The 21,481-nt window shown below is 39.5% G+C and overlaps 1 protein-coding gene and 1 long non-coding RNA gene across 8 annotated transcripts in view; one reads left to right on the top strand and one right to left on the bottom strand.

The window, feature by feature from the left end:
* The first annotated feature begins 555 nt into the window (after window positions 1–555).
* On the top strand, window positions 556–20,847 carry LOC124882989. Of its 4 annotated transcripts, none has more exons than XR_007042053.1 (8): window positions 556–756; window positions 2,849–2,948; window positions 9,922–9,979; window positions 15,564–15,653; window positions 18,404–18,587; window positions 18,817–19,014; window positions 20,495–20,594; window positions 20,691–20,847. It is a non-coding gene; the product is annotated as an uncharacterized LOC124882989 (long non-coding RNA). The 4 variants fall into 4 exon arrangements; XR_007042056.1 differs by lacking the exon at window positions 556–756 and adding an exon at window positions 845–982; XR_007042054.1 differs by lacking the exon at window positions 2,849–2,948.
* The window catches only part of LOC124882988 (protein PHTF2-like), a 60,846-nt gene continuing 53,887 nt past the window's right edge, over window positions 14,523–21,481 (bottom strand). For all 4 annotated transcript variants that reach the window (XM_047389754.1, XM_047389757.1, XM_047389756.1 and 1 more), the window contains 13 exons: window positions 20,671–20,899; window positions 20,418–20,564; window positions 20,176–20,332; window positions 20,030–20,100; window positions 19,256–19,384; window positions 19,087–19,172; window positions 18,807–18,999; window positions 18,582–18,713; window positions 18,411–18,497; window positions 17,654–17,809; window positions 17,482–17,577; window positions 17,268–17,393; window positions 14,523–16,046 (listed from right to left, as the gene is read on the bottom strand). In XM_047389754.1, coding sequence (XP_047245710.1) covers window positions 16,026–16,046; window positions 17,268–17,393; window positions 17,482–17,577; window positions 17,654–17,809; window positions 18,411–18,497; window positions 18,582–18,713; window positions 18,807–18,999; window positions 19,087–19,172; window positions 19,256–19,384; window positions 20,030–20,100; window positions 20,176–20,332; window positions 20,418–20,564; window positions 20,671–20,899 — 1,630 coding nt within the window. In that variant the 3' untranslated portion in view covers window positions 14,523–16,025. The remainder of the gene's footprint in view (window positions 16,047–17,267; window positions 17,394–17,481; window positions 17,578–17,653; window positions 17,810–18,410; window positions 18,498–18,581; window positions 18,714–18,806; window positions 19,000–19,086; window positions 19,173–19,255; window positions 19,385–20,029; window positions 20,101–20,175; window positions 20,333–20,417; window positions 20,565–20,670; window positions 20,900–21,481) is intronic.

The following is a 21,481-nucleotide window of genomic DNA, read 5'->3' as shown; positions in this document are numbered from 1 at the left end:
GTACATTTAATTTTTCTGGGACAAATGTTGGATATTTTATGCATAAAAAGCCACGTCATTTGCCTTGAAGGGGAGTGCCGAGTGACTGCTGTGTGCACATGTAGGAAGTTTTGGATGTTTTTTTTTAGATTGATAATGTAGGGTTATGCATCTTCCCTCACTTTAAACTTTACTATACTGCCATTGGCTTCACTTTATACTTAAGAGTAACTCAGGGCTCAAGACACAACTTATAAAGCAAACTGATTAAATTTTTAATGCAACCCAATTTTCTCATTGATGTTCAGGAGATACAGCAAAGATGAGCAGAGAAGCTGCATCTGCATTTTGTTATCCTGTTTTAACATGTGGTCAAATTTACAGAAATAAAAATACTTGTTCTAAATGACTGAAGAGTTTTTCATGAGATTACTTTATGTTGAAGCTGTGAACTTCAAATGATCCAGTGGAAATGTAATTTTAGACCTGCTGACTCATCTCATGTCGGTTACAAATTACTATGACTTTAACTTGTCTGTGAATTTCATTGAAATGTTATCAGTCGATGGTTGCAGTTTTTTGGGCTAGTTTTGAAAATGTAGCTGCTTATTTAGACTTCTTCTGTTTTATTACACGAACACTTGCAGCATCCGTCAAGCCGGACTAGGGCTCAACATGCCTCTGACTGAGGGGTGGAAAGTAGAGCGCCCCCTCTTTGTCAGGAACGGGAATACACCGTCTGCGAGAACCGTAATGCCGTCTGAATCAGCAGTCCAGGTGAGTTTTTTTTAAAGTTATTTATTGTTGTTGAGCGTGGTGTATTTATTAATTTGTCTTTAAACTTTTGCTATTTTAAATGTAGAAGGATTGTTGCCTTTCAACACGAGGCAGTATTTCTGTTTTACGTTTATTGGGTTAACAGTTGATTTGGTGCACCTGTTAGCATTGAGCTGTCGAGCCGTTGTTAGCCCGTGATTAGCTAAATCGACTAGCAGCTGCTAAAGTAAGTAAAAACGAACACAAAACTCCGGCATGATATTCTAATTATTGCATATTAACTATTATATAAATTGTGCTTTATTTCGGTTCGTACGTTTTTCACAGGAATGTGTTGTCGCTTCGGTTAGCTTGACCTAGTTTTAGAGAGGAAACGTCCGGAGTGAATTACAGATGGTCACCTTCTAGTAGCTTGTACCAGAATAGTGGTGAGAAAATATTTTCGTGAAGAGTTTCAGTCACCCCAAAGCACTGTATAGCAAGCAACCAGATCCGATTTTATATATAGAAATATAATATTAATTTATTCCAATCATATAGACAGATCCAAGTTCAATTACATTTATTCCAGTTTGATCCGGGTTACAATGTAGTCATTTGATTGAGAATGTCTGAATTTTCTGTATATGGAAGCAGCCCTTCCCCATGCTGAGCAAGCAATGTGTGGGACTAGTATTCAACAATGAGAAAGTCCAACGAATTCACCATGGACTGAGAATGATATGAAGAACAAAGAAGCCCTGGTACCAAAATTAAAACCTTGAAACTGGACAGACCTTTGTAGCTGCCCACATAGGCAAACCTGGAAAAAAGTTTCAGTCTGAGCTAAATATTGAACTATGTGGTCATAATGTTTAGAAGAATGTCTGCTGGACCCGAGCTGGGGCTACAGAACGCTGTTCCAGCTGTCAAGCATGGCAGTGGTGGCATCATGCTAATGGGTAGTCACTTTTCCCTCACAGAGTTTTGCCCAAAACCTATAATGGCAACAAAAGTCTGTAGTTTAGATATTTGACCTTGATTAGCAGAGTTGTATTTACATAAAATGTTGAGCCTGCTCTGATTAGAAATTATACATTATTTACGAACTAGATTATGCATTTCATTTCACTTCAGCTGAGTTTAGGCATTAATTTGGAGTACAGTTCTTCCTATTTTTGTCAGTAAATTCATAAAAACTTTTTAAATAAACAAATTAATGAAAAATAATAGAAGAAAATGGTGGAAAATTAGGCAAATGTCCACTATGGAGGACATTGATTAAATACCGTAAAACAGGGGTAAAATATTGTTCAATCACTTTAGTAAACGATTTTATGTGCTGAGCGATTCACACAGTATGGTCACATTTTTAACAGCTGCCAGAATATCTGACTATCCGTATTTTAGGCCCCTTTGTCACATCAGTGGTAAAAAAAAACAAAATTTTTCATGTTTTTGAACAAGGAAGTCACATGAATGCTATCAGAGTATCTGAGCATCTGTATTACAGCCCAGCTTCTTATATCTTCAGTACATTAGAGAACAAATGAAGCCACACAAAAGCATCGGCGCCATCTGGTGTCACAGTTACGGGCAAGTTGCCGAATTCTGTATAACAAAATTCAAGTTTGATGTTATGTATTTAGGTTACAAATCAAGATTTTACTATCAATACAATTCAGTTTTTTGTAGACTTGTTTGATCACTTATAATCAGTCAAACTTCATTTACAGAACCCTTTTTATTATTATTATGATTTATTCATTACAGGGACAGTGCATAATAATAAACTTTCTGTCAATATGCCAGACTGCAGTTTCACCTGTAGTTCCTAGACAGATGGTAAAAGTGACCCTAAACGAATAACAGTAAAACTACACATTTACATTAACAATTTAAAAATTACAATGCTTTTAGTAAAAGTAGTATGAAGCTAATATGTACATTAGGAACACGCAGACCAAAAAACCCATCAAAGATAAACACACCAGACAAGATGATAGCAGGTGTAGTGAGAGTGGGTCTAATTATAAGCTAATGTTGACAACTCTGATTATCAGTAAGCCATTTCTTTAGCTGTGTCCTAAATGTGTTTTATATTTATTTATAGATTTCTGATGTTCATGGTTCCATTTGATAGCAGCTCGAACAGAAAAAGCAGTTTGGCCAAATGCACATAAGGAAATGATACAATCTATGAGCTCATACAGGTAAGAGTTATACCAGGGGTCATGATAACCGAATTCTGTTTTTGACCGGTTTTATTAAACGGTGACGGAACAATTTGAAGGCCATCAATCATTTTGACAGATTGTGATTAACACCTTTGACCTCTTTGTGGCGAGTTAGCATATTAATTAGCTGTTTTCCTACTTGACGCATGACCTCGTTGGCTTCCCTTGGAAAAATGCTACTGCAGATGAGTGTCCGAAGTTTTTACAAAGTCCAACACCTCATGACATAGAGCCTCTGCAGCAATCACACTTTATACATTTGATGATGCACAAGCCGCAGCACAATTATGGTCCATGTGGACCAGGTGGAAGTTGTGAGACTGTGGGTTCTGGCCACAGCTGGTGATCTGTTCATATTTGAAGTGCAATTGTTTCATTTCATTGTTTATATGTAGTTAGTCTGGGACCTTCATCATCTCAAACCATCTCAAAAAATAAAGTGATGGGTAAAAATAGATCACGACTCGATTTTTAAAAACTCTTAAGTCAAAATGAACGCCAACAAATAAGTCTAGTGTAACCTTTCGTTGTTACACAAACAACTTTACAAAGGCAAAGTTTTTCAACTGATGAGTTTTTATCTTTTTTATTAAACCCGAGTTTGGGTTCATCGCCAGTGTTGGAAATTGTGCAGTGAGTTTCGCTCTCTGAATGTTCCTGCCAATAATTTAATTCTAGTTTTGTCCTGGTTGAGCTTAAGGTAGTGATTAACAAACAAAAACAGTCAGCAATTTTTTTGAAAGTTTCATTTTAATCCACCAGAACTTTAATTTGGTGTGAATGCCATTGAGTGAAATGACCATTTGATCCCTCCTCAGAACATGACTTGACAGTGGAGAAGATGTTCAAGTCATTCTCTTCCTTCAAACATGGCTTTTGAAGTTTGGTGGTTTGGGTTTCGTCTGGCCACAGCATTTCTCCTGAACCGTCTCTAAGTCATTTAGATGTGCAATGGGAACCTCTGTACACGTGTATCTGATAGCAGCATGTAATATTTGAAGCATTTTCTGTGTAGTGACTATGGTCCAATTAAAGCTGCAAATTATTCATCATTGCAGTCTGTCAAAAGGCTGCTTGGATGCAATATTTGTTAGGATATAGTATTTATTCGCTATGCATCTCTATGATTTATGAATGAACTCTTCTTAACGCTCACAGCAGGAATATTTTATTTAGTGACTCAGGTGCTAGAGCTCATGGTTAGCAGTGGGGACATTGTGTAATGGGAAAGAAAGAAACAAGTGTGGAAAACGAGGGTTTATCATAAGGGATATAATAATCACAATTAAGGATTGTCCTGAAATGGTGCAGCTCTGAGTCAGTCTGTTCCTCCTGTGTTGCTGTGGTCTGAACCCTTTATTGTTTCACGATCATTGCCACCTCTTACTTTGGTCAGCCAATGGTTTTGGAATTGTAACAAATTATTTGACTTGTGTACTTTGTACATGTTGGTTAAAGTATCTATAAATTATAGATTTTTATGGGCAGCTTATCAATCTTTGGAAGCCAGACATGTTTGCGTTGTAGGGTATCAGACATTTACTTCACTCCATGACATGAAAACTGATCTTCTCTAAATTCTTTAGTTGATATTCTGTCTTTCCACATGAAAATGAATCATAAATGTAAAAGACTTTGCCTTTGGTACAAAATTAGCAGGGGAATAAAGGCCTATTTCTCCCACTGTAGGTGCTTACAAACATGGTCTATTAGGATGATTTAAAAAACCTTGATAACAACTGAGCATAACATTGATAGTTGGTCATTGCAACATGCCTATTAAAATTAAAATCTTACAAAATATAATTTTTTTTTTTTTTTTTATGAGCTTACCAGATGACCCACATTATGTTTATTTGTTTGAGTTGATTTAAAAAAAACTGAAAGCTAGAGATGATGAAAAGTGGAGGTAAAGTAGAGTTTGATAGCTGCATATTTAGTGATTATTATTATTAGATTTAAACGTATTCCACATGAAGCAGTAAATTGACTTATTGCAGCTCTGAAACCAGTCCCTTACATAAAGCATAACTTTTTTACTTTAGCAGTTTAACATCGAATTAATGTCTTTCAGTTTGTTTTTCTATTTCTAAACATGTTTCTAAGCATGTATATGTGTAGTGGTTCTGTGGTGAATGATGGTCAATGAGCTGAACTGGGCCCAATAAATCCTTGGAGGGTCTGCCTCTGTGCCATCAGAACCCAAATACTCAGAGAAACTAGGAGTGGTGGAGACTGCTCGCGTGTTTCAGCACATGACTTTGTTGTATTTAATAGGATTTTTATTTAGCCTGGTGAAATTGTTAGTAAAAAAAAAAAAACTTGTTTCTTTTCTCAACTTTATTCCGCCATGCACATTCCCCCGAACGGACTCTCTCCCCAAAGAAGAGAACCAACTCCTCAAACATATGCTCCTCCAGAACCAGTGCCTCTAGTGGATGAACATGTAATACAAACAAAACAAAGGAGTAACAATCTCCCACTTTTTCTAAAAAAAACCCAAAACAAAACAAAGATATATATATTTTTAAGACTCATGAGAAAGCACAGCCGTTAAGGATTTTGTTAGAACAGTTTCAACATGATAGAATGTGAAACACCTTGTGAATGAATTTATTGAATTGTCCAAAGGCCTTCATAAAGAGCCTTAAGTGAGGTTGTGGATGCTCCCTTCTTTGTTAAATAGTCTGCGAGTTGGTCTTTTGTTTGAGACCACAACACTTGATGAACTCTCTTAGTTTGAATCAGCTCTTTAATTGAGCTGATTTCCAGCCATAACCTTTTCTCTGCAACAAATCTGGTTGACTTAAGTGCATCAACAAGAGAGAAATTATCAGTCACACAGATTATAGGTGGAGGATAAGCAGTACTACCAGCACTGAGTTCAGAAAAGAGTGTGGAAAGAAAAATGGCATTATCAATCTCCTCAGACATAGCAAGTGTTTCACCTGCCAGAGTGCTTCTGACAATTCTCTTAATTATCTTTGACTGCCATGAAATGGTTGAGAACCGCCCATTGTCACCCATCAATACAATGAAGTGCCCGCCTTGAGTACCCCCATCTGAAAGATTTCCAAAAGATGCATCAGTAAATGTAACCATCTTTAAGTTACTGTCTTCCCCAATGTGTTGAAAATTAAATTCAACTGGCTTGGGCTTGAGCTTACATACAACTCTGTTTGCTTCATTAATGGTCTGTACTGTATGAGACGAGATGCTAAATTACTAACATCAAACATGACATCAGGCCTGCTCTGTCTCGCCACCCACAGAAGTTGGCCTATCTTAGATCTGAGCTGCTCTGTCTCCTTTTCAGAGAGAGGTGAAGCTGACTGCTGCTCGTGAGGGTTAGAGGTGTATGGAGTGCAGATGCTGAATGTATGTTTCTTGGTGTATTTGTACCTTCTTACCTTCAGTGACAAGATCTACTCCCACATAGGAAAAGCTATGATGTGCTTCACGACCGACATTAAACTTTGACCTCAGGTGAGGTATGACTGCCTCTGAAAACATGTGTGATCCACCCCATATAAAATCATCAACATGACAAGCAAGTACACCAGTTACATTTTTCAGCTCATCCAGCCAATAGAAAACTGCAGGATCAACCTTAGACATAATGCCTCCTGCTTCAATCATGATGCTTTTTACCCTGTTATACCAATACAGTGAAGCATCAGCTAAACCATACACACATTTTCCAAAGCACACTTGTGCTCTTGGCCTCTGGGGGAGGTTTGATAAAAATGTCTCTGGACAGTTGCATTCCTTGTAAAAAAGCAGATTTAATGTCCATAGAGTGAAGTTCCCATTATTTTTGACACTAGGAGTCTCAGTGACTCTGAGGCACAGGTTGGAGAGTCCTTTTGTATGTTAGAAACTTGTAGCTCCTCAAATCCTCGTGCCACAAGTCTTGCTTTAGGTATTATACCATTTTCAGTTTCTTTCAGAGTGCACACCCAATGAGTGGAGACAGACTTTTGTCCTTTGTCCTCAATTTCTTCAAACACTTCCAGCTTATTATTTCATTTTTCTTTGCTTCATCAAACGACATGTCGTTACTCACAAAAACATCCTCGTGTGTATCCATATCCTCAGCATCTGCCTGGACTTAAAAATCCTCCCAACTGTGACAGATCAGCTGATTCACTGTTGCCAGCCACTTCTGCAGGCTCAAGCAGGTCCAAGTTAAACCAGTTCTTGTATTTCCCACTTGCTTTGCCAGCACGGCCCAACACTTTAGCTTTTGGTGAGACACCCTCTGCATTTCTGAATGTCACAATTTGACCTGTCTTTATGATGGTGTTCCCAGTGTGCTGTCTCTCTGCCTCTGCATTTACAGGAGCAGGCAAAGGACGATTCTCAGGATTTACTGCAATAGTCTCTTCTCCTACATTCTCTTGAATGATGTCCACTGTATGTTGTCCTTGATTGTTCTCCTCATTGCAGGTAATCTGAGGTTCTTCATTCTCGTGAGTAACTTTTCTCAATCTGAGTTGATGCACTCTGACACAGGTGCCTCCGTGTCTTACAAAAACGACTGCACCATCTTGACCAATCACCACTCCTGGTCCTTTCCATTCTGGACAATCCACTCTTTTGGAAAAGACTTTGTCTCCAGTTTCATATCGCTCGTCTATGGGTCGCAGCTGCTTCTTTAGTGCTCTGCGTATCCTTTCTGAACATTCTGCTTCTGTAAAAGCCTTTCTTGCAGCATGCAGGGCTGAAATGTGCTTGGCAATCCATTCGCTCTTGGTGGTGCCCTCTAGAGCTGGAACTTTGTCTATTAATACAGAGGGCAGGTTGGGATTCTGCCCGAACACCAGCTGATGTGGGCTGTATCCATGGACACTTTGCATAGAGTTCTTTGCCATAAGGGCCCAGTCCATGGCAATGCTCCAGTCACATCCAGTACTTGCTTTGACTTTCAGTAGGATCTCCGTCAGAGTTTGATAATGGCGCTCTAACAGTCCATTGCTCCACGGACTGTAAGCAGGTGTTGTCTTAACTTTAAAACTCGTTATTAAATTCACCACCATTGTCACTGAAGAAAGTTTGTGTTGGGCCATGCACACTGATCCAATCATGGATAAAACCTTTGACTATTTCAGAAGATCACTTAGTGGTTAATACACTACCAGCACTGAAACGGGTGAACTGGTCAATAATGTGTAGGTACCAAACCCCAGGTTCAAGTTCGTGCAAATCTACAGCAACTGTTTCATTGTATGTAGATGCCAATGGTAAGCCAACAGCAGGTTTTGGTTTGGTCTTACAATATTTTTGACACACTTCACACTGGTTCACGACCTTTTTCAGCAGGCTGTTGCATTCTGTGTCCTTGTTGCCTGAATTAGTCAAAAGTCTCTGTATTTTATCAGCAGAGGCGTGTCCAAAGTGTTTATGAAGTTTCTCCAGAAATTTTATCTTTTTATATGTGTTCATCTTGTCTGTTGTAGTCGGTGTTTCTTCCTCAGTAGCTTCTAATAGCTTATCGGAGTGAATAAAAGGTCTATTTTCACTTTCTACAATGTTCACGCAGTCATGACCTGAGCTAGTAAAGTCCAGTTTGACAGGCTGGTTGAACATCACTGCACTGTCCCTTTCCATGTCCAAAACGGTCCCTGCCCTTTTTAATGAGGTTTTACTCAGAAGCAGCGGGATGTCAGCGGGTACTACTTCAGTTTCTATATTACACTTTGTGTTGCCAATTTTAGCAGGTATCTTTACCTTTTTTATGGAGTAGACTATTTTTCCATCTCCAAACTTAAAGGGCCTGTGACTTTGTGTTTCTGTCTCTTTCATACTCTTCACACTTTTCTTTTGTAATACAGTACTGTAGTTGTCCAGCCACTCTTGTCCACAAACTGTCCTAGTGCAAGCAGTGTCTATTATTGCCGAGCCAAAACATTCTGTCATGAATATTTCTGCATCTGTTGGTGATTCTTTGGTGTACAGAGTTAAATTGCACTCTTCCACGTCTTTTGTATCATCAGCAATTTTAACACTTTCAGCTTTGTGCGGACAGTTTTTAACCCAGTGAAAAGCACAATGCACATTTCGACCGTCGTCCGTACTTATCCAGCGGGTTTGTACCCGGCTGTGGTGTGTTGGGCTGTGGAGTTTTCTGATGGGGACTTTGCCGCCAGTACTTGCCTTTTTGCCGCCGTTGCTCCGTTGCAAACACGGACTCCTGCCGCACCTCTTTTTTCACCAAATATACTCTTCAAAGCAGACTTCGCCGTTAAAGCCAACTATCTGTCCGTCATATCCAAACGCAGTGTCCAAAAGCTTAAAAGCCAAAACTCCGTCAGGTAGCTCCATGTTGTATTTTTTCATACGCGAGTAACGCTGCTCGAAATCAATAATATAGTCCGCCATCGACATGTTAACTTCTTTTATGATTCGGTCAAAATCCGAGTACGCCTCATAGATCCTGTCCTTTTCCTCTTTTAGGAACAAGTCATCTAGTTTAGCGAACAATGTGATCATTCCAGTGTCTTCATTTAGGTCGTCTACCGGAATTTCCATCGCCATGTCCCGCGCTCTTCCAGACAGTTGCCAGGGCGACAGCAAGCGCTTGTTTTTTTTTTTTTTTCCAAATCTGTAACTCTCGTCCAAATGTTGACTTCATTCTTCCAGCTTTCGTAAGGCTTTCCTTCTTCAAACGTTGGCGGAACTCTGTAGTTACTAACCATCCTCTGCTACCAATGTTAGTCATAAAAAACAATAACTTGTTTCTTTTCTCAACTTTATTCCGCCATGCACAAAGAAGAGAACCAACTCTTCAAACATATGCTCCTCCAAAACCAGTGCCCCTAGCGGATGAACATGTAGTACAAACAAAACAAAGGAGTAACAGAAATGTTGCTAGATCCATGTATTGTGATTATAAATTTCCTAAACGCCAGATTGAAATAATTCGTTTTTCTATCTTTTTTGTCATCAGGTGATAGCAGGCTACTTGAAGTACATCAACCCTGTCTTCGTGTCCATATAACTGGATGGTGAGTTTGTTTTGCTTTTTTTATGTTGCTGTAAATGTGTATAATGCTGACATCGGTAGAACATTTGAAGGGGAAGATGTTCATCATTGATGCTTCCCTTACACAATAACTACCAGAATAATCAGTGTTTTTGCCCTCAATGCTCATTAAAATGATCAGGAAACAGTAATGGCAGCAATGGTCAGGGACTAAAATTAGCCTAAGATGAAAGTCAGTTGTTTATTGTCTGTATTTAAATACTGCTGGATGACAGTCGTTACACACTGCTTCAGAGTCGGAATCAAAGTAAATTAGTCCACAAACAAAGTTATGGGTAAAAAACTGGAATGTCACAGGGAACAAGTACTGAACACAAACAGAAATTTATTAAAGTACTCGTCGTCTTCCGCTTTATCCGGGAACGGGTCGCGGGGGCAGCAGACTCAGCAGAGATGCCCAGACGTCCCTCTCCCCAGACACCTCCTCCAGCTCCTCCAGGGGGAGCCCGAGGGGTTCCCAGGCCAGCCGAGAGACATAGTCCCTTCAGCGTGTCCTGGGCCGTCCCCTAGGCCTCCTCCTGGTGGGACATGCCTGGAACACCTCCCGAGGAAGGCGTCCAAGAGGCATCCTGTATAGATGCCCGAGCCACCTCAACTGGCTCCTCTCGATGTGGAGGAGCAGCGGCTCTACTCCGAGCCCCTCTCAGATGGCCGAGCTCCTCACCCTATCTCTAAGGGAGTGCCCGGCCACCCTACGGAGGAAACTCATTTCAGCCGCTTGTATCCGGAATCTCGTTCTTTCGGTCATGACCCAAAGTTCATGGCCATAGGTGAGGGTAGGAACGTAGACCGACCAGTAAATTGAGAGCTTTGCTTTTCGGCTCAGCTCTCTCTTCACCACAATGGACCAGCACAGCACCCCCATTGATACTTAAACTCCTCCACTTGAGGCAGGAACTCCCCTCCAACCTGCAGAGGACAAGCCACCCATTTCCGGTCGAGTACCATGGCCTCGGACTTGGAGGTCAAATTCATTAAAGTCTTTCTTGGTAATGATAACTTCAAGAGCTTTTAGGATTGTTCTACACAAGACTGTCTTTAATTCTTGAAAGTTCTGGGGGTCCTTTGTATCCACTCTGGTCTTCAGTTCTTTCCATAGATATTCAATTGGATACAGGTCAGCTGATTGGGCGGGCACTTTTACTTTCTTTTTCTGATAGCGATTAGGACCATGTCTCTGTGTTTTATCTTCAGATTCTTTGCAAGAATCTCCCGGTGCCTTTCTCCATTCAGTAATATGAAGTCTGTCAGTATCATATGCTGAAAGACAGTCCACACCATGATGCCTCCACCTGCACACTTCAGTTTTGGCAGGGTGTTTTTGGGTTGATGTGCAGAACTGTTCGTCCTCCAAGCATGATGTGTTCATCGAAAGACTTCAGCTTTGGCCTCATCTGACCAAACAATGCTCTCCCAGTCTTTCAAAGGCTTGTAATTAAGGCTCAAACTAACCAAAAAATTCAGAGGTTTAGAAATAAAGCTATTGTCTTTTGTAGACTTTTTGTGAAGGTCTCTTTGGTTTTACCCATCATATCATTCCGTGCAATCCTTGCCTAAGGAGCCTTTTTATAGGCCTTCAGTAATAATAAACCAGCTTACATGGCAGCAGAGCTGCTTTCTAAATACTGACAGATTTATGCTGGTTTCTTGGCTTTCCATTGCTTTTGTCTTCATGTGTTCAGTACTTCTTCCCTGTATCATTCCACTTAATTTCACGTTACTTCATTTATGGACTCATTTGCTTTGATTCCTTTGTATGTGTGGGTTACTTGGGTTGTTACCATCTCCTGGTTTGGATTTTATGTCTTTAGAAATATTAGAAGTATAATTTCCTGAGAAAATCTTTGTTCAAAGTGAGTTTAAACCACTATGAGTGGACATGGGCTTGTTTAACTTTCCAATATCGTGGTTTCATGACATTAACACAAAAAATCAAATTGCAGAAAGCTAGTTTCGCTGCTTGAATGAAATGTAGTGTATGGAGCTAAAGAAACTATAAAAAATACACTAAAGTTCGTGTCTTAAGTACCCTTTTTGAGCAGGATATTGCAGCTTTTTGCCATTCTGCTCTTTTATAGAATAAAACAAGTATAGCACCCTGTTAACTGGTTAATTAGTTTAATTCAATTTAAAAAAAGTTGTGTCATGTGCCTGTTTTTGAGTCTGCAGTCAGTGGCTGAGCAGGCATGCTGCTTGTAGCTAGCCAAATGTAGTTTATAAAACAGAGCTAACTCAATAGGGCTGATAGGGGTTCTTGTTGTACAGCTGCAAACCTTTTCAAACAGCAATTTATCTTTATGGTAAAGGTATATTGTCCTTCTCTCAGCTTACTGACAGGCAGTGCACAGCAGCAGGAGAGAGAACATAGCATGGCTTTATAATGGCTGAAAATCGTCTTCTCATTAGGACTTGAAACCTTTAAAACTTTCAACACGTTTATACCTAGTATGAAAAGCTGATGTCTAGGGCTGCAGCTAATGAGTAATTTTCTAGGAATCGAGTAATTTGATAAAAAAGATTGGCACTCTGCCGATTTTTCATTTAACTACTTAAGCTTATTTTACGAGTAACAGAAATAAAAAAAAATGTAAATAAACTAATAATAAAATTTTTCAAATAAGAAATTAGACATTTAATTGCCTAAAATGCAATTACATAGTATTCCTGTAGTGTGCACTTGAACATTTGTAGCAAAGGATGTATCTAAAAGAAACATCAAAAGCTCAGTCGTTTCTGGTTGACTTAACATCAATACTTCGTAGGGCTAATCTGTTGACTAGTTTAAACTGATTAATTATTAGACAGAAAAAGTTGCTTAATAAGAGATTTTTGAGAGAGTTTGAACCATGTGAAGCTAAATTTAAGCCACTCGAGGAGTTCTGGATAGAGCATATTTACAGACAAGGAAGTTTTCATCTTAAAAGCAAAATGTACCTATTTTTCTGTACAATGATGGATTAATTACTGCTCTGAGTGGGTTGTTCTTTCTGTAAATCTCATGTTTTACAGTCTGTATACTCCAGTTAATGATGATAAGATTACTAAATTAGTTGATTATTTTAAGTGTTCCATCCCTACTGCTGTCTGGTTGGGTATTTAGATGCATTCTGAATAGGGTTGTAGATCGCCTTGCTCCCACACACCTTCCTCAGAAGGAGAAGTGGGGAAGCAAAGATCTCAAGGTCAGGAATCGAACTCAGAACGGCTGTGTTGATGAATATGGCCTCTATATATCAGGTGCCCGCTCTACAACGCAATGCCCCGGATCATTGTTGATGTGTGCCCATGCTTTAACTTCCTGGCTGAAGCAAAATAGCCCCACAAGAGGGTGCTACTACCCTAGTATTTCACAGTGGAGATGGTGTTCAGGCTTGTGAGCTTCCACTTTTGGCCTTAATGACCAGTATTACATCTGGAGGAAAACCCTTTAATTTCATTAGAGCACAGAACATGTCTTTAATGCCTTGCAAACAGTAATCTGGCTGTTATGTTGCTTTTAGTTATGGCTTCTTCACCTCTAGGTGGCCTTTCAGCTCATGTCTGTACAGGACTTGCTTCACTGTGGATAAAGAAGCTCTCTTATCTGCTTCAACCAGCATCTTTACAAGGTCTTTAGCTTCTTTTCTGGTGTTGATCACACCAAAACAAATCCATCTCTGGGTCGCAGAACCCGTCTCTTTCCTGAGTGGTTTGATGGCAGGACATTTCTGGGCTGTTTCTACTTGCATATAATTCTTTGAAAAGAATTTGGGACCTTCAGACACGTGGAGGTCCAACGGTCTCTTCCATGTTGCAGTTTGTTTTAGGTGTGGCCTTTAGAAGCCTCCACAGATGTTGTCTTTATTTAACTCAAATGTTGTGAATTAATCAGAGGCCTACAACTACATGACATCATCAGGGCTTAAAATTTTAAAGGCATAGTCATCTTGATGTTTGTAAAAATTTGACAAATAAAAATAGTTTTCACAATCTTAAATGGATTATAAAATTTTTAGTGTGATTTCATGTTGGTGAGGAATAAGACGTCTCTTTATAAAGTTTATGTAAATATCTGGTTTCATCTCTAGATCAAATGGGCACTGCTCATTTTAGGTCAACAAATATTCATTTAAATGATGAATTGTTAATATTGTAGTTTGGTTGTAACTGGAAACTCAGATGATTCATTGCAGGATTGTTTTTATTAACCTTACCTGAACTTTAATGTACCTTTTAGGTTCAACATCCATGCATTGTACTACAGGCTTTATAGATCCCTGTGTTTTGGTCTGAATCTTCCAGGACTTTAAACAATAATTGTCCAATTAAGCTACTTTATTATTATTCAGCCTACCTGAACAATTTGCTGCTGCTTTTATCCCTTGACCTAATATTTACAATGGTGGGTTAGATCTCACCACTCCTGTAAGCTGTCATAGTGTGAATTCTCACATAACCTAAAAAAACCTGGGTCATTACTTCATATTACCCTTTAAAAAGGTCCACTAAGAAAAAACAGTCAGAAATTCAATTCATTCAGCTTTTATTTCTTATAAAAAAAAAAAAGTAGACCTCATAGACACACAAATAAACTAGATCTAAATATTCTGACCCTGAAAAACAGCATCAAAACATCATCTTATACCTTTTAGTTACTTTCATATAACTCAAAGATGTTTTAAAAACAGTAAATCATGCCTCTGCTTTCAGGTGAATGTAAAGAATAAACAGCCTTTACAATTGTCAAAAAACCCACAATACTACAAGTATTTCTGAAGGGAAATAAATAGATTTTAAAGCATGACGCTAAAAATATATTCTTTTCCCAGCAGAGAAACACAAAAACAATTAAATAAGCACTTTGGTCTTCCTCCTTAAACACCCACAAGATGTAAATGATAATGCTAGCAACTTTACAAATCAAACTTGTTTTGAGGCATCTTGTATGTCGGCACACAATAAAACAAACGCAACTTTACGTACCGCATAGGATTTCCTTCAGAAAATAATTTCAATGCCAAACACTACTAAACTATCAACACAAGAGAGGTACATAGAAATGTGACCACACACAAAAACATCTGTAACTTTCCTCCCCATAAAATCAGTTGTTAAAGTGCATATTTTGATTTGCATACAGACATTACTAGCATGCGTCGTCTCAGATCTGCTGCACTGCAGAGAGGAGCTCTGAGATCCAGTGGCTGAGGAACAATGATCAGCTTTCAGATTGTTTCTCCTCGTCTTCTGATACATAGCATCTGTATATAGAAATGCCTTTCATCCAATACTGAACAACATAAAACAGCATCTTCAAAATTGTTTGATTGGATCAATTGAACTTTTGATCTCTTAAAAAAGGAACTTAAACTTTTCTGTGTTTCAGTTCAAAAATCCTCTTATGTTCAGAAGGAAACGGAGGTTTATCTACAAATAATACACTTTGTTTTAATTGTCCTAAGCTATATCCACTCTGTCAGGAGAACATATATTGCTATAAATACTGCTGAGGCCCAGTAATTGAAACGAAAATTAAAAATGTTTTAATTGCTGATTGTTTGTTACAGTGCGGACGTGTTCTGCCGGGTGAGAACGAGTCGTGGATCAATTTTCTCAGCTACACTGGAGGACCCGCAAAAACAAGTATGCATCATCAGGTACGAACATGTCATGTTTTAAGTCTGTACATGTGAGCTGGTTTATAGCCTGGAGAACAGTAAGAAGTGCTTGTGAAGGACCAGCAATTATCTATTAAACTCGAAGAATTTATCAACGACATAAAATAAGTTAAGCCCATAAAACATTACAGAATTGTTACCCCATTAACATTTCTTTGCCTTCAAATGTGCAGTTGAGAACATATCTATTGTTCATAATACTAACATGTTTTACAGAAGGCAAATACAGCTTTGTCTGGTATTACAGAACAGAAATCTTAAACAATCTAAACTTAAAACAAACACTGACTGGGTCAATAATCTGTGAATTGCACAAAGTGGAATCATTGAAGGTCAAAGCACTCTGATATGTCATGACTTGATCTTCCAAAGCTGTAAAAAGAGCACAAAAAAACCCAGTTTTAGACTTGACTACAAAGGTATTGTCTGTGCAGGGAGTAGTAACGTCACGTTTGAATGTTTAGGTTTAAGGTACAGTGCCAGTCAAAGGTTTACATACGCTCACACTTAGCATGCAGCTTTTATTACATTTGGGCCTTAAAGGACACATCTGAACAAGCATGGTTCAGATGGTTAAAGTTCTAATAGATGGGCCCCACTAATGTTTGGTTAAATGCTCTTTAGCAGGTTGCAGGTAAAAATTCTTCCAGGAAATTGTTAAATTTCTTTCAGAAGAATAGTCAAATATTCTGACAGGATGATGCCAGAAAGTTGTTGGTTACAAAAAATACCAGTGGTTTCTCTGCAACCTGCTTAAAGCTATCCATCCATCCATCCATCCATCCATCCATCCAAAATTAGTGCAGGCAAATGAACATTTGAGCCTAAATGAATTATGTAAACCCTGTTAGTAATAGAGAAAAAGTCACAATAAATTCAAACGTGGACTTTATTAAAACAGTATGTTGTAAATAGTCTATAATCCTGACCACTTAAATGTTGCAACATATTAACCTTAAAATTGCCTGTTTTTCCAGCTCCAGTGTTTAACTGGGACAGTAGCTAAGTTTATAGAGAAAAAAACCATTAACAGTACTGAGCTTCAACCTTTCTAAAAACTCAGGTTAGCTCTGAATGAATTCACCAGCAGTCATCTTTGTCCAGCTGATATAGCTCAACTATCAGAGATTAAGTGGGTCACTGTATACTGAATGCCTGCTTTGTAATCCTCCATAGAAAAAACATGCAGATATAAAAAGGCCAACAACGTTTAAGAACCGAGCTGCAGGGGCAAGAAAATGTGTGTGATCACAGCTCTGTGGTGTATTACCTCAATATACCTCACTATAGAAAGTGGGACATAAAATAAACTGGAAGCTGGAAGACTGAGCTCCTGTTATCCCCAAATCTAATCTGATTTTTTAACTAATGTAAGCTCAGGACCTTTGTCAACATGACACTTGTTTGGTTGTTGACCTCCATGAAAACGGTTCATTACTCTGGTCCAGTTTAAGTCTTGGAGCTGAGAAAGAACCAGTTTACCAGAAGAAAACCAGTCTTAAAATCAGGGTTGGAAGTTACTTATTTATGAATACAGTGGATAGAAAGTCTAAATAATATAGGTAACCTGATTACCCTGTTGAATGCACTGACCTTGAGATTAAATCCTAGTAAGTCAGAAATGACCCCTGACACAGCAGACAGGATGACAACCTGGGTGATGTTGTAGAGCAGAGGATTCATGGTCAAACCATACAACCTGAATGGAGTATCCAGCTCCTGGACAGACAGAGACACAGGCAGGCAGCAGAGTAAGATATCCAAACAGTTTGGGCAATGGAGGAGTGATGAGGCAGAGAGTTGGTACCTTGAGTAGTTTGGTAGCCAGTTTTAGAACGTTATTGACCAGAGTCAGCTCCTCCTTCTTGTTTGGCTTCTTCTCCATCTTTAGATAGAGGTTGATCTAAGAGACACAAACCAGGTCAGTGGGACAGTTGGAGCAGATGCCCTCTGTTTATGTATCTGTATTCTGCATATACCTGTTCAGTGAGCAGTATGGAGGTGTTGCTGTACTTCTTGCTGGTTTCTGAGCCCAGAGTGACAAACCTGAGCAGGAACAGAGACAAACTGGTGCACCAGATCACCAACTCCCAGTTATAGTGATACTCCAGGAATGTTTCATGCACATGCAGAAGCTGGAGGAAGAGACGAAGTCAGGTTAGTCAAGTGGAAACTGTAGCAGTCACAACATACTTGTAGATATTTTTACAGGAATTGAGCTGCCGCTGTATGAGATAAATTAAATAATGACGTATTGTGTAGACGACCCTTTTATTCTCCCCAGGTAGTTTTAATCATGTTGCTTTGAAGAGAAAAACTAATCTTAGACTGCATGTCTGTCTAACTGGTCCAGTAATGTCTAAGACTTACAGACTGCCCCTTAAAAACATAATCAAATAAATACTAAAGCGTTTAAAAATGTTTTAAACCTTAAAGAATCTCACATTGGACAATGTTGATGAATTAATTCAATGAAGTGAAAGTCAGAAATAATTGGTTTTCCATCAACAATACGGCAGATGAGTTTGGGTGAAACGAAGGACACGTGTGTAAAAATACTTCATGCCCTCTCCTGTGTGTTCTTTAAAAAGGAGGATCTGAGAGTCTTGTTAACAGTGGATGGACTCTCAGAGTTACAGGACGCGACTTGTTGCTACTGCAACAACAGATTGATGTTCAGGCCCTTTACCAGGGCTGCATAATGTGTGTTTTTTGTTTGTCACTGCCAGAAATTACCTGGGCACAGCAGATGAAGACCACTGACAGAGTGAGGAGGAAGGCAGACGACACAATTACATCCACTGAACGCTGAGGACCTCGTCTCTGCAGATTCAAACAGATTTTTACCCAGTTCTACCAGTTTCCAAAGAGACTGGTAACCATAAAGACCTATCGTTAGACTTGTACCTTAAGGTAGGAGCGCAGCGACAGCCACATCTTAATGTTCTGAACTTTCTTCAGTCTAAAATGTGGAACCTCAGACTTCCTGGCTCTGCGGGCTGACGTCAGGTGACCGAACAGTTTGGCAAACAGCAGCCTCTGAAATGCAGAGATCAGCAGAAGAGTTAAAAAGACCTAATGGTTTGATCCACTTCTACCAAGAAAAGCCCCTTCAGGATTTCATTCTCACACCTGTTTGTAGGTCCTCTCTGCTACACTGAGCAGGAAGAAGAAGAGCCATATAAGGCAAACGCGCACCAGGAAGCTGAGTGTTACCATGGTGATTATCACGGCATCATATTCAGATCCTCCTCCCAAAGCAACAGAGAGCATCTCATTGGCTGAAAGCGTGGTGAGCTGATCCAGGTCACAGTATTGAACCAGCCTGCGGAGAATGACGGTGTGTAAATCAGCACAGACTTTCTTGTAAATTAGTTTTCAGCACAATTTGTTCGTAGAGACATTGTTGTACCTGTAGACAAAGGGTGTGAGTCCAAGTGTGACTGAAACCAGGTTCCCAAAGACCTGGTAACCAATACCAGGAGTGTAGAGGTTCACCTGAACGCAGAGACAGGAATCTCAGTGTGGCTGACTCTATAAAATGTTCCCTTTCTTTCACAGGTACTTAAAGAGCTACTCACTCTGTTCATGATCATGCCACTGATCTCCAGAACAGACATGTCTGCCTTCTTACACTCGTTTCCCTCCCACACGATGGCGCTCACCCTCTCCAAGCCGGGGTTGGAGCTGTGCAGCCAGGGAATTTGACTCTGCAGCAAAAACACAACATTCCCATAAATACTGACTACTTCCTGTACAAGTGTATTTAAAAGAAGAATATCTTTGAAAAACTCATACATTTGTTGTGGTTTCTGTTCATGATTGTGGCTTACATCCAAGTCAAATTCTGTCACTCAGAGGTTATTAATTTTACCAAAGACCAAGAATAACGGGTTAGACCACAACCAAATGTTTGGTTGTGGCTGGGACGATTATGAGAAAGCCTGCTGACTTAGCAGTTGTCTAGCAGCCAGCCCTCCTAAATATGGGTTCCAAAATAAACCTGGTTTAGATGCCAAACAATATAAAAACCCCAACAGAATAGAGGCATCAAAGATCACAGACCATGCCTTAAATTATCTGAATTTAGTTCATTTCTTTGAGAGTTTACAAGTGTTAAAGGTTTGAAAACGAAGCTGATCTATGTTAATCACAAGCCAGCTTCAGAATTCAGTTGATCTGTTGAAAACATACAAGATCATAAATACTTTGTACTTAAACATACAGAATGGTATAAATACTAATGATAAATAATGTTTAGGAACCCTGTTCAATACCATCACTATGTACGTTTTAATGTACCTACTCAGCCATAGAGAAAGCGGGGTAATAATCGAAGGAATAGGTCTACATGCCTGATGAAAAGGATCGTCTCTGTATTCCTTCTTAGATTTAGGAGACACAGAGGTCCCTCCTGCTTCTCCCTCTGAAACACAAACAGTCACGGTGTAAATCATCATGCTGGAACCCAAAGTTCTCGTGAACGTTTAAATCACCTCACCTGTCTCTGAGGTGCAGGATGATCTGCATTCTGCACAATGCAGGAAGTCCTCCCACATCAAATCCTCTGTTTCTGACTCATGTCGAGCGCTCTCAGAGTCCGGGGTTCTCATACTGGAGCATCTGGAGCTACAGCTGGTACCAGATTTGGCAACATCCTGAAAGATGAAGCAAATGATGATTTAGAAAGGGCTACCACCTGATTCTGCTTGATTTGTCTCTGAATCAGACTGCATGGTTTACCTCCACAGCATAGTGTTTCTTGTAAAGGTGTGTGTTTTTGCGGTTTCTGAGTGTACAGTCACTGTTCTTTCTTTCAGCTCCCCTGCGGAGGGCGCCGTAGGATGCTTCAGGATCCTCCTCACTAGAAGCTTCATCAGAGGCAGGCTCCTTAAGAAGGAGACACAACCCAATCCAGAAGTGAGAAAAGTCACCATGTTTTTCTGTTGCTTTAAATCCAACACAAAAGTTAAGTGATGAATTTTTGACTCATTACCTTATTGCTGCCCGCCATAGGCAGTCCTGTGCTGTGGGCTGTGTGAGAATGTGAGGGTTGGATGTGAGGGTTCCAGCACACCTCGTCTGGCCGGGTCAACGCGTCACATCTCTGCTCGTGCAGCTGAAGTCCCTCCTCACTGCTGCGGTTGGTCACCCGACCATCCAGTGACACGTAGCCGTTGTCCGTCTCCGTCGATTTATCGATGGACAGCTTGGACTTCTTAGATCTGCAAGGGAATGGAGACGAGTACCCGAAGAAGAGGACGTCAGCAGACCAGAAGCCATATTCAGTCTCAACAGGATGCATTCAGCAAAATGGTGGAACATTCATGCAAAATAACGTCAGTAATGGAGAAGTTCATACGTGATATACTGGCCTGGAGACTTTTAACTAAAATGAGTCCATGTATTGCAACTATGGTATTGTTGCTAGTTAAAGGAAATGTAGCAAACCTGCTAAATATTGGATTTGGGAATTTTAAATAGTTGAATAAATGAGTAAATCAACGTAATTATTAATGGGCATATTTCATATTGTAGCGCAAAAGAAATGAGAAATCTTAAATAAATAAAAGGATCAAAACCAACCTAATGTTTTTCAAAGCGGATGAGTCATATTCTGTCACCAAATGAGTTACTTGGTAAAGCACAACCATTTATGGAAGTCTCGCTGCAATTCAATTAAAAAATACTTTACTAGTCCCAAAGGGAAAATAGGATGATGAGGTAGCTCAAACTATACAGGAGGCATTAACAAAAAGACCTTTTTCTTTTAAACAGGATTATATAATCTAATGGCTATTTGGCTG

Source organism: Girardinichthys multiradiatus, chromosome 17 (genome assembly GCF_021462225.1).
Source record: "Girardinichthys multiradiatus isolate DD_20200921_A chromosome 17, DD_fGirMul_XY1, whole genome shotgun sequence".
In the NCBI taxonomy this organism is placed as follows: Eukaryota; Metazoa; Chordata; class Actinopteri; order Cyprinodontiformes; family Goodeidae; genus Girardinichthys; species Girardinichthys multiradiatus.
The sequence above is the reverse complement of the archived record's forward strand: the minus strand, read 5'-3'. Positions and strand labels throughout refer to the sequence as shown.